The 12,746-nt window shown below is 45.7% G+C and overlaps 1 protein-coding gene across 2 annotated transcripts in view; it reads left to right on the top strand.

Annotated features, from left to right (window-relative positions):
• VPS54 (VPS54 subunit of GARP complex) overlaps nt 1-12,746 on the top strand; it is a 624,042-nt gene that overhangs the window by 298,296 nt on the left and 313,000 nt on the right. For both annotated transcript variants that reach the window (XM_078649430.1, XM_078649431.1), the window contains exon 14: nt 8,787-8,916. In XM_078649430.1, the coding sequence (XP_078505556.1) occupies nt 8,787-8,916 (130 nt within the window). The remainder of the gene's footprint in view (nt 1-8,786; nt 8,917-12,746) is intronic.

Below are 12,746 nucleotides of genomic sequence, written 5' to 3' on the forward strand. Positions count from 1 at the left end.
ACTCTGCCCCACGTCACTGCACTCTACATCAATGAAGTCTACACCACTCTACTCAAAACCAATGCACTCTACGCCAATCTACTGTGCACCTCTGTACTTTCCCCACTTCACTCTTGGCCACCTTACTCCACCCTACGGCACTCCACTTCACGACACTCTTTTGCGCTCTACTCTATTAAACTCTACTCCACTCTACAACACTCTACTCCACTCTATACAGCTTCCTCTATGTCACTCCATGCCACTCTACTCCACTCTATTCTACAACACACTACTCCACTCTTCTCCACTGGTCTATTCCAATCTACGACTCTCCACTCTACAACACTCTACCCCCCTCTGCCATTCCACTCTCCTTCAATACTCCACTTTATGCCACTCCACTCTACATCAATATACTCCGCTCTACACCACTCGTACTGTATAACACTCTATGCAACACCCTCTACACCACTCTACTCTGTTGTATTCTAAATTGCTCTACGACACTGCTCCATGACACTCTAGGCCAGTGACGTGTATGCTCTTCACTGTGACATTCTACTCCCTCTCCATTATAGATTAATATTTTCCTGTTGCTTTGCTTGCATCTCTGTCATCATTTTATGTCTGTTTTAAAGCTTCTTGTTTTTGCTTATAATTTTGGTATGTCATTCATATTTTCCACCGACTTTATTTGTAATTAATTATTGATTATTTTTACATGATTGAGAACCCTTGATAATCCATTACAAAGAATCATTTAAACAAATCACAGAGAGGCTAACAGAAATGAATGGAAGGGCACATATCTTCAGCGGTGTATTAAAAGCATAATGCAGAATTACCTCCTTGTAATAGATGCCCAAAGGAAAGATTTGAAAATTCTGCATCTTGAGTTTTTGATTAATGCTCGTGTTTCTTCTGCATAGCTTTTGTCTTGAGTTATATCAAAAACCTTTTTAGTCTGTTGGTATGAGTTGGTGCGTCAAACAGAATGAAAGATTTTCCTCTGCAGTTGCTGACAATGAGTAATCAATTCATGCAACTACCACTCAGTTTCTACTAGGGTAAAGAAAACACTTTTGGGGCTGAGTAGTCACCAGTCATTCCTGTTGAGCTGTAGTAAATTCCCACTGTATCTTGCCGAAATCGAACCAATACCTGCTTTTTCCATTGAGAAAGAAGAATATCTGCTTTCACAGAGTACCCATCACCTGTTTTGTGCAATAAACTCTTCATTTGGTATGGATGGTGTGAAAACCTTTGACGATCTGATCAGCACAATGCATGAACTAGTATTCACAGGAAGAATGATTCTAAAAATCATTAACAGCTTGGTGACATATCTCAGATGATCATCTTACCAGACTGCACAGAGGTTGGAAAGAGTAAAGGCCAGACAGGAAGATGGACAAGATTGAATGTGATTAAGAGGCACTGAATGGATTAAAATGAGCCTAAAGAGAAATAGCCCAAATGAGTTACTAGCATTGTAGATAATGAAGAGCTATATGGAAGATTAAAAAGAATTTCTCTAGGAAAGGGATTTAATTTTTATGGTTTACAAATGTCAGAGTTCATGGTCTGCGTATTAAAATGCCGGGTCTTCGGGTCATAATAACATGCGCTGAGCTGCTTACCATTGATATCAATATAACAGGTGTAACAATAACCCTGAATTGATCTAGTCCGAATTGGATAGGCCTTACATAGATAGGACATGGTGAATACAGTAAGGTAAAGTCACAAATGAGCATGCTGCCAAAAAATGTTCTCAGAACTAAGGGCCAGATGTACGACCATTACATTTAGCGCCTCACAATTTGCGACACATTGCGAATCGCAAATTGCGAGGCGCTAAATGAAATGTACAACAGTGTGTTTGACATTGTTTGCGATTCCCAATGGGGTCGCAAATTGCGATGCTCATTAATATTAATGAGCCTCTCGCAATTTGCCAGCCCATTTGGAATGCCAGCCCTCCCAGGGATGGTGGCCTGCTGGGCTCAGCAGACCACCATGTCTGGGACTGCTTTTAAATAAGAGCAGGCAGTGGTCCCAGCCCTTAAAAAATAATTTTGAATGCATTTGCAAAGGGGCAGGGGGTCCCCTTGGGACCACTTCCCATTTGCGTATGCATTACCACCTGCTTGAAGCAGGTGGTAATTGCGAGTGATTTGCAACCGCAATTGCGGTCACAAAACATATGTACATGGTTTTGAGACTCGCTATTTGGAAGGGAACGCCCCTTCCAGATAGCGGGTCGCAAAAACATTGTGACTCGCTAAATAAGCTATGTACATGGCCCAATAGGTTTTTGCAGGCACAAACGGGTTCGTACATCTGGCCCTAAATGTCTTATAGGTAAGCCAGCAAAAGATGGAAATGTAGAGGCTGAAAAGAGAATTGGGCGGTAAATAAATGTGCAGAAGATGGTTGGTAGAAAGCATAGTTATGGACCAATATGTTTAAGTATGTACAAAAGGAAGTGATAATGAGGTACCACAGATAAGTTGCAAATTTATTAGCGGACGGCTGAAAGACAATAGTAGCCCTCTTAATAAGGAGAGTCTTGGCTTCAACTTGTTAACCTGTGAATCAATGAAGATCCACAGAGATCAGATTGTTGATGAATGGTGGTAGAACTTCTTCTGACAAACTTGTTGCATCACAAGCTGTAAACAGGAGACTTTTTGGAAATTGTGGAAAAGTAGTTATAGTCGCTTCACTCAAATGTCACAAAGGAGAAGATTTGGTAATAAAGGAGGTTTGCCCTTTGAGGAATGTTGTGGAGGAGACTTTTTATAGTACGATCAAGAAATCTATGTTCCCCAATAGACCATCATAAAAGTATTTAAATCACTTATGTACCAATCTGCTTTTAATGTAAGACTGTATTTATTCCCAAATTTCACAAATGCATTCTCAATATAACTATGATAACATCAGCTGGAGATTAGCAATGATTTTAGGGAACTTTCAACAAGAAACATTTAAAAAAAATTAACATTTACAGTCACATTTAACACCTTGTGTGCTTCATCTCCCATGTGGATTAAATCTGTCTCCATGTTTGGTTCCACAAATCTAACCAAGTTTATAGTCAAAGGGATTTGGAGCACCCTGCTGACACGTCACAGCTGAATTACCTCATGCATCATGGTCGATGTGGTTCAGTGTTACTCGCTTCACACACAGTTCTCACAGTTTGTTGGCCAGTGCCAGTACCAGTATTCTTTTTAAGTGTATCCCCAGACACGTGTTTCTAGATTCCTCTTTCATCAGTGGGGAAAATGTTCATAGGTCGCTGGACGTGCTGCCGCAGTTTCCTCAGGGTTAGTGCCACTCTCAGCGCGCAGGTGCTCGCAGAGCTCGTCAGCTCACGGCCCACGGGAGCCATCTTAAACAGTCAAAGGGATTTGGAGCACCCTGCTGACCCGTCACAGCTGAATTATCTCATGCATCATGGTCGATGTGGTTCAGTGTTACTCGCTTCACACACAGTTCTCACAGTTTGTTGGCCAGTGCCAGTACCAGTATTCTTTTCAAGTGTATCCCCAGACACGTGTTTCTAGATTCCTCTTTCATCAGTGGGGAAAATGTTCATAGGTCGCTGGACGTGCTGCCGCAGTTTCCTCAGGGTTAGTGCCACTCTCAGCGCGCAGGTGCTCACAGAGCTCGTCAGCTCATGGCCCACGGGAGCCATCTTAAACAGTCAAAGGGATTTGGAGCACCCTGCTGACACGTCACAGCTGAATTACCTCATGCATCATGGTCGATGTGGTTCAGTGTTACAACCTTCACACACAGTTCTCACAGTTTGTTGGCCAGTGCCAGTACCAGTATTCTTTTCAAGTGTATCCCCAGACACGTGTTTCTAGATTCCTCTTTCATCAGTGGGGAAAATGTTCATAGGTCGCTGGACCTGCTGCCGCAGTTTCCTCAGGGTTAGTGCCACTCTCAGCGCGCAGGTGCTCACAGAGCTCGTCAGCTCACGGCTCACGGGAGCCATCTTAAACAGTCAAAGGGATTTGGAGCACCCTGCTGACACGTCACAGCTGAATTACCTCATGCATCAAGTTTATAGTATCCTTAAAATGAACTGGCCCCTACAGTGATTTATCTCAACACTGATATGCAATTTTTCTTTTGTTTTGAGGATTGCGAGGTTAGTGAGTGCCTCTTCTACAAGAACCATTCTTAATAATAAAACCACTCTTTTTGAAGGTGAGAGACAACTCAGGACAATGTCTATTATGTGTCCATCATTAAGAATATTGGTTCCACAGGCTGCTGGGTCTTGTTTACTTTTGCACGCTTAGCATGTGAACGATGTACACTGCAACCTATCACCCCTATTCTGACGTCCTTCTGCTAGCTTCCTCTGGAGTCAAGAATCAACTTTAGATTTTGCTGCTTTATATGCATAGTCGCCAAGACCCACCTTCCTACCTGAAAATCCCAACCTATGCTAGAATTTGCAAAAGCCAAGAATTAAAAAAACATGAAAAAAGCCCCTTGCCACTTCTTTCCACCAAGTACCTGGAACTTTCCAAAGACGACAAGCCACTAGTCCTAAATCTTTGTTTCTTCTAGGAATCCTTCAAAACCCATGCATTCAAAAATAATCTTTACATATAAATGTAGCCTCTGAGCACCCTCTCCGTCCTGTATATTTTTAAATCTGATAGAGACTTCTAGCCGCATATTCCTTAATTTTTTGTGAGCAATACCCCTGCTTGCCTGTAGGTGGCATTGTTCAGTTCTGTGTGGCAGCAAACGCACAGGAAGTGACCTGCGTGGTGCCTACATGGACGCCACCCCTGTGCGCTGATGTCAGTTATTTTCTTTCCGTGCCAGTTAGCTCCGATCTGGAGAGTGATACTCCTAGTCACTATTTGACTAACTTTTTCCGACTTTTGTTGAAGTCTGTTGAGATGTTTTTCTCCTGGTGAGGCAGGAATGTCATCTAGGAAGGCTGGCTTAAAGCCCTGCGGCACCTGTCACCGATTGATGCCAGTGACTGACCCTGCCTCGAGCACGACCATGGCGTGAAGACCTGGGTTGACTGTCGGCCAATTAATCCCTCAAGCTTGTGGTAGCTCGACATGCAATGCCGTGACAGTCTCAATCCATCCCAGTTGAGAGGAAGGTCATGGAATCGGTCACTGAGGCCCATGACCTTCGTCGCACTCAAAGTCCTCGGATCACTAGGGTAAGTCCCACCACAAGACAAAGAGTAAGTAGCTGAAGAGGTCTTCGACTTCACCTCGTCCATCCATCGGCCAGTGAGATGAGGGACCTTAGTCATTCTAGGCCTGGCTCCACTGTTGAGCCAGTTCCTGGGCTGGCTCCAGGCTTCCCTGAGTTTCTGGGAACCAAAGTGACCTCCGCTCAACTCCAGCAGTTTTATGAGGCCATACGCCTCCAATTTAACCGGCCCTATCCCGCCAGCGCGCCTTTGAGTCCTGCAGATTCGGGATGGCCCCTAATGGTTCCAAGCCGGAGGATCCGGCCCTGGTGTCAGTTGGGCCCCTTGGATCCATGGCTGGATCTGGGCCAGCACCGGTCGTTCCACCTCGACCTTCCCAGACACCGGAATCCATGCCGACGCTCTTGGCTCTGACCAGGTGGCGCCGTCCCCATTCTTATCATCAACTCTGACATGGAGCCAGAAGGGCCTCGTCCGGTGCTGACTGGAGCCATGCCTTCCAGGCAGGAGCATGAGCCCTATTCCAATGCGCTAGGACTCTGGAAGGAGGGGTCACTGGACACTGAAGAATATCAGCCCTTAGATACCAACATAGACTGGCGTGTTGACTTGTCAGAGGACACTTTTCTAGAAATTGGCATGCTTTCTTCCCCTACCGTGGCTACAGAGGAGGGAGTGTATTTTGCAATGGTGGTGAGGAGGGCGTCCGAGGTCTTGGACCTTAGCCTACCATCAGTGGCCGTCAAGACAAACGTCTTGACAGAGGTGCTTCAGCCGGGAATGGCCCCCTCAGAACGGCTTCTCCCATGTAATGAAGCCCTTGGCGACTCCTTGCTTGGGACTTTGTCCAAGCCCAGCACAGGGTATCCTGGGAACAGGACGATTGCCTGGCACCACTGCCCTGCCCCAGGCGTCCCCAGTTTCTTCAACCAATACCCTACCCCGGAGAGCTTGGTGATCCAAGCCTCTACCTCCCATGTTAATCCTGGTAAATTCCCTACCGCTTCACTGGATATGGAATCCACGAGGCTGGACACCTTAGACAAGAAGATATTTTCTTCCATCTTGACACTCCAGTCCTTGAACAAAGCATGCCTTTTGGGCCATTACTCCCATACTCTACAGGATTCGGTTGCACAGATGTTGTCCGTGGTTCCTGAGGAAGCCCAGGCCATACTTTCCCAGGCTGTTGCCGACTTTAGAGATGCAGCTAAGTTCTCAATCGGATAGGGACTGGATACCACTGACTCACTGGGCAGAGTGGTTTCCTCAACTGTGGCCTTATGGGGCCAGGCCTGGCTGCGAACAACCAGCTTTTCAGGGGATGTCTTGGCATCGCTTATGGAAATGCCCTTTGATGTCTCCTGTCTCTTTGGAGATTAGGCAGATTCAGCGCTGGAGCGCTTTAAGAGAGCTATGGCCAGGTTCCATGGGCCCTCGCCATCTCCAGATCGCCTTTTGTGGCCACTGAAGGGCTTTCAGCCACGTCTATACCCATCCAGCAACTGCAGCGTGCAAGCTTCCCAGCCTCTGCATGGCCGAGGACTCAGTACACACAGATTCTGTGGGTCAGGCAGTCCACCACTCTCCGGCAGCCTCCAAACCCTAATGATCTACCCTCTTACTATCATGGGCACCCAATGGGAGGCAGGATACGTCATCATCTGCCCAATTGGAGGTCTATAGGAATATACGATGTTGGAGATTAGGCAGATTCAGCGCTGGAGCGCTTTAAGAGAGCTATGGCCAGGTTCCATGGGCCCTCGCCATCCCCAGATCGCCTTTTGTGGCCACTGAAGGGCTTCCAGCCACGTCTATACCCATCCAGCAACTGCAGCGTGCAAGCTTCCCAGCCTCTGCATGGCCGAGGACTCAGTACCCACAGATTCTGTGGGTCAGGCAGTCCACCACTCTCCGGCAGCCTCCAAACCCTAATGATCTACCCTCTTACTATCATGGGCACCCAATGGGAGGCAGGATACGTCATCATCTGCCCAATTGGAGGTCTATAGGAATATACGATGTTACATAGCGGTGTTCACACTGCGATACTTTTACAATGCAGGCATTACAACACAAGTCGTTACAACGACTTGCGCTGGAGGGCGCTGGACTTAGGAATAGTATGATTTACTATTCCAACTCCAGCCTACGTTACAGTAGGGAAGGTGTTGGAATAGTAAATCATACTATTCCTTAGCTTAGAGTGCCATCCAGCGCAAGTCATTGTAATGGCTTGCGCTGTAATGCCCGGGTTGTAAAGGTATTGCCAGGCAAATCTACAAAGCATGACTCACCCGAAGAAGACATCTTCACCCAGGAGCTTCTATCTTTACAGCTTAGCTCCTATTAGGTCATAGATTGGAAACTTGCTTTTAATGTCATGGTAGTCCTCCTGACATGAACACAGGATTATAAAATATCTCCTTCAATATTCTACCTTGAAGCAGTAGAAAGTAAAATAAAACATAATTTACAACTTGTCTCCCCTGTGCACAAGGCATTCACAATGACAGTGAACCCTATCCACGTCATTGCAAGCACAAAAGGAGCATCCAACCTACTGTCACAGATATACTTTATAGCTTTCAACACATCAAGTACCCTTCATCACGTAAGACACAGAAACATTAGAAGGAGGAAGTCAGGATGATCTAACAGAACTTATCATAAAACATGAAAATAAGTGACACTTCTATAAAAACAAAATGAGTGCCTGTTAATTTACAAAATGCACCTCTGTTCACAACAGGGTTATCTCGCAGAGATATCAGCAAGGGGCCTTCCAAAAGCTAATGCTCAACAAAGAGGATAACTCTAACAGATCAACAGGAGCGTCTTCTAAACCTGCTTAAAACTATATCAGAAGGGCATCTCATACTCCAAACTCAACTCTCCTATCTTACTACTTGTAACTCATCAACACTAGCTCATGGCAAGTTGTAACTTAATTATTAAAGGGCACCCCATCACCCTTGCCAAACCCACCTTTAGTGATATTTCGTGGAGCGACTAGGGCATCAACTATGTAACACTGCCCAATCTGTAAGTACATTTTAATTTTTTCTCAGTTGTTCAGGTAAAGAGTGCCATAGAGAAGGGACCCACTAGAGAATGTTTTTGTCTAAGCCATGTATCGAGTCCTAATGCATTTTTTATATTTAAGATTTTTGTGTACTGCATAATTAAGAGAGGTGATAGTCCAGTTGTTATAGATGAAGAGCTTTAAACAATGTTAAATAATTATTGATATAGACGGGATACAAAGATTGTAAAGGTAAAATAGTTAGATTCTGTTGGAATAAAACTGGCAAAAGATAGAAGGGATAAACTGAGAAACAGAGGAACTGAAAATGTGCAAGAAATTCTACAGAGGTAGATAATGTTTTTAATACAGTAGTTAAGGTTGTTTTACACAATTTCTTCTCTGTGCCTGCACCTGTAGTATTGTGGCCAATTGGAATTAAGGTTTATTCCTATCCACCAGGAAAGTGTATTTTTCATGTAAAGGTAATGTTGGAAAGAATCACACTTCAAATGTATGAGGACTTGCCTAATAAAATAATAAAAACATATCAGTTTTCGTTTTCAGAATCAGCGATGACATAAAGGTAACTGATTTGGAGCTTGGAAAACTCGCAAATAACATCCAAGAGCTACTTTACAGCGCCTCCGATATCTGCCATGATCGGTGTGTCAAATTTCTCATGGCAAGGGCAAAAGTAAGTTGATATGCTAACCAAATAGTTTTGCACATCAGATATATATTTTGTATTTTTGCATGTAATACAAAATAGGTAATCCATAATAACTTAAACTCCTTATACCCACACTTTGTATATGTCACGTTTTTTCATATAAGTATAACTAGATCGTTCTTTTCCTCTCCAAGGGTGCCGTTGAGCATCTTTCTGGCAGCCAAACTCCTGGTGAGGCAATTGAAAGTCAGAACAAATTAGCTAAGCAGGCGTCTACTGGCAGATCATGAGTGGCGTCTCCATCCAGATGTGATGCAGGGCATCTTCGAGGAGTGGGACACGCCATGGCTACGGATGTTTTCCACCATCAAGACTGCAGCGTCATTAATTTTGCACCCTGAAGTTTCGGCCAAGGCAATCAAGGTGCTCCTGTATGCATTCCCTTGTTATCTTTCCTGCTTCAAGCTCTGAAGAAGATTAAGACCGACCAGTAACAAATCATTCTCCTGCCCAGACTGGGCAAAGAGAGTGTGGCGCCCAGAGCCCCTGAGCATTTTTCCTCTGATCCTACTACCATTTCAGAAGGACCTTCTCTTTCAGGTATGAGGCAGGATCCTACATAAGAAAACACAACCTCGAAAGCACATGTGTGGAAATGCAATTACCTCACCTGAATGCATTTGATTTGCCGACCCAAGTGGTTGTGGATGGGCATCTAGCCTCAAGGATGACAGTCCATCTCTGCAAGGTGCTGGGAGAAAATTGTTGCCTAGTTTGATGCCTGAAAATCCGAATTCTTCCAGCACAGAATCCATGAGATGCTTTTTAGGTTTCCACCTGGCGTTACTGCGCAAGCAGTTCGCGCAGGCGAAATCTAATGTTTACTATATGGGATATGGGAACGTCCCCCGGCTCCCATTGGCTCGCTCCATAAATGGAGGCTAGCCATTGGAAGCCGGATCTGTCCGTCAAGGCCGGACCAGATTCGGGGGCGTTCCCGCGATTTTTACTCATCCCACCCCTTTCCCTACGTCATGCGGCGGTGGGCGTGAATGGGATCACACCACTCATCTGGAGAACAAGGTGTGCACTGTGGGGACGTCTCCCCTAGGGGGACGCTTTCAAGATCAATCTTTCTTTGCTCAGGTGGGAAATTACCATTCTACATACTTTCTTTAGGAGGAGAAAGGACTGATCGTTGAAGAGCAAACCCCTTTTTAATCACGATAATTGTGTATAAAAAGAGGTGTCGAGCGGCGAAGAGCAAGCGTATCGTGTCATGAATTACATAAATGCCGAATATCGCAAACTGGTGCCATTCGCGCGAATGCCATGTTAGGTGTACTAAAACCGCGAGTGTGCCGCTTTTACCCCCAACATGGCCGCCTCTTGTATGGATTACAAGCTGTAAGGCGAGTCCCGCCCTATTCTACTTGCGTCACTTGGAGACCCAGAGGACCCGCCCATCTCTTCCCGCACTGTCATTCGGCCCTCCGGAAGTCCCACCCCTCTCGACCTGCTGTCGCTCTTCTCCCGTTCGCAGCTCCACGGCTTTGCAGTAAAGGTAAGAATGGCTATTGCTGAAGCCGGGCGACCCCGGCTACATGCTGGGCTTCAAAAACGGGGTTAGTCCGTCTGCTCTTGCGTGGGTCTGGGCAAAGTGCATCTTTTCAGCGTTTTCCATGCTTCCTCTTGGACATAAAAGTCCTCCGCGTGCGGCAGCAGGCCGGGCTTTTACGGAGACCTCTGATGGTTGCATGGGGGAGGGAGGAGAGATCTAGTGACAGGTGCGCTGCGCGTCCCATGTGTCGAGGTGACAGTATCATCCCTCTCTAGGTCACCGTGGTTTGCCCTTCAGGTCCCCACACCATGCGTTTGTTTCCCTGGGACATAATACACCAATCCCTCTCTGTAACAATATGCCCTCCCCATTTATCTGTGCGCCCTTGTAAAATGACCTCCATATCCCTGTCTCTCACCATCATGCGATTTGTATGTGCTTCCCGTTTGTGTGCTCATGGTATATGTCTTTATCATATCTGTGTGTCAGGACAACTTTCCCTTACAGTCCAGGTGCGTCATATATGTCCTCTCCATTCATGTGTGTGTCCTAGTGACATGACCTTCCCATCTCTCCTTCAGTTACGATTACATGCCCTTCCCAGCCGTGTGTAGTATGCTCGCCCTTTCCATTCATGTGTGCCGAATGCATCTCCATAGGTGTATTTCTAACTTACCCTTTGGTGTCACCTTGTTATGCCACTCCCATCTCTTCCCCGCTCATCCCTGTGTTGACACACAAATTCCATTCTGAGCCCTCTTTTAAACCGGAGAAATTGGCGAGTTCCTTTCGCACTGTTGCTGTGACCTGTTATGCCCATCCCCCTTCGTGTAACTGAAATATGCTTCCCATTCCTCTGTGTGGCACTGAAATGCCCCCCCCCCCGAATCACTGACAATCCGGTACCCATTAAAAAAAGTGGCAATCAGGCCATTTCCGGGCATGCAGGCAATTGATGCCAGTGTTAATTCTACAGTCCAGTCCGTATTTAACTAGTTGCTTGTTATTTCATTGTCATCGATTGTTAAAATCCTCATGTCATGTGTACATTTATTTTACTTCCGGGTACTGGCACTGGGTGTGTGTGGCTGGCTCTGGGTGTGGGGCTGGCTCTGGATGTGTGTGTGTGGCTCTGGGTGTGTGTGTGTGTGTGTGTGGTAGTAATTGCTGTCTGCTGAGCTCGTCCGTAGGGTACAATAGTTCTCACATTTGCGAGAGATTAAGCTATTGGCAATGTAAATGACAATGCCATTTATTTATCTGTTTTCAAAACCAACACATAAATACAAATTTTGTCTTTTACAATGCCAATAGCTCTAACTTCTCCAAAGGCGAAACCGTTGCATTGTAAATGCTTGTTTGTTGGTGCTATCGTTGGCCAAGCAGGGTTGTGTGGTTGGGACACTGAAGTGTTATGTCTTGTGTTTAATGAACTAACCATCCTTATTTAAGTCACCGGTTGTGATGCGTTTTATGAAAGGTTGGACCCATGTTTTCGCCTCCAATGCTTCAGTAGAACTCAAAAATGGTCTTGACATTTCTTATGTTTTTCCCCTTTGGGCTTTTATATACCTGCTCCATAAGGCACTTAAAATTGAAGATAGTCTTTCCTATTGCTATTGCCTGGTGTGCTGAGTGAGAGAACTGTGTAGGCCTTATCGGTACAATTGCCCTACATCGCCTTCTTTCAGATAAATTTGTGCTGATTACCTGGACAGCACTCCTTCCAAAGATCGTCACTCCCTTCCACTTTGACCATTCTATCACTGCCAGCTGTTTTTGTCCCACCTCACCACTCAAAAGGGAAAGAGAGAATTGATGGTATAGACCCTAAGAGGGCATAGAGCTTTTACATCCACTGCACAAAGCAGACCCGCCCCGCCCAGGATTTTGCTGATTTGGGTGGCACATTTTGCAGCCAAAAAAAGCTACATTTGCGGCCCAAAACCTCAAAATTCGCTGTATTTTTGGGCAAAAATATGCCTCCTACAAAAATACTGAAAACCTGTGCTCGGTCACTGCTGGAGACTATGGTATGTCACAGTCTGTAACGTTGCAGAATCTCCAGCAGCACAGCGCCTGGAACCAGAGAGTATCTGATGCCAAAGAGAGTAGATTACAATATGAAACCTGCTGTTTTTGGCATCAGGCAACCTGTGCATGCAGGGCAGCCGGGGCTGGGGACGTGTGGGGGAAGGCGATAAAGTGGTGGTAGAGAAGGTTCAGGGTATATAAAACAAGCATTGGCATAGCCAATAGGTCTCGCCTTTGGGACCGCATAAGTGTTTAGCCG

This window comes from Lissotriton helveticus, chromosome 6 (genome assembly GCF_964261635.1).
Source record: "Lissotriton helveticus chromosome 6, aLisHel1.1, whole genome shotgun sequence".
Lineage (NCBI taxonomy): Eukaryota > Metazoa > Chordata > Amphibia > Caudata > Salamandridae > Lissotriton > Lissotriton helveticus.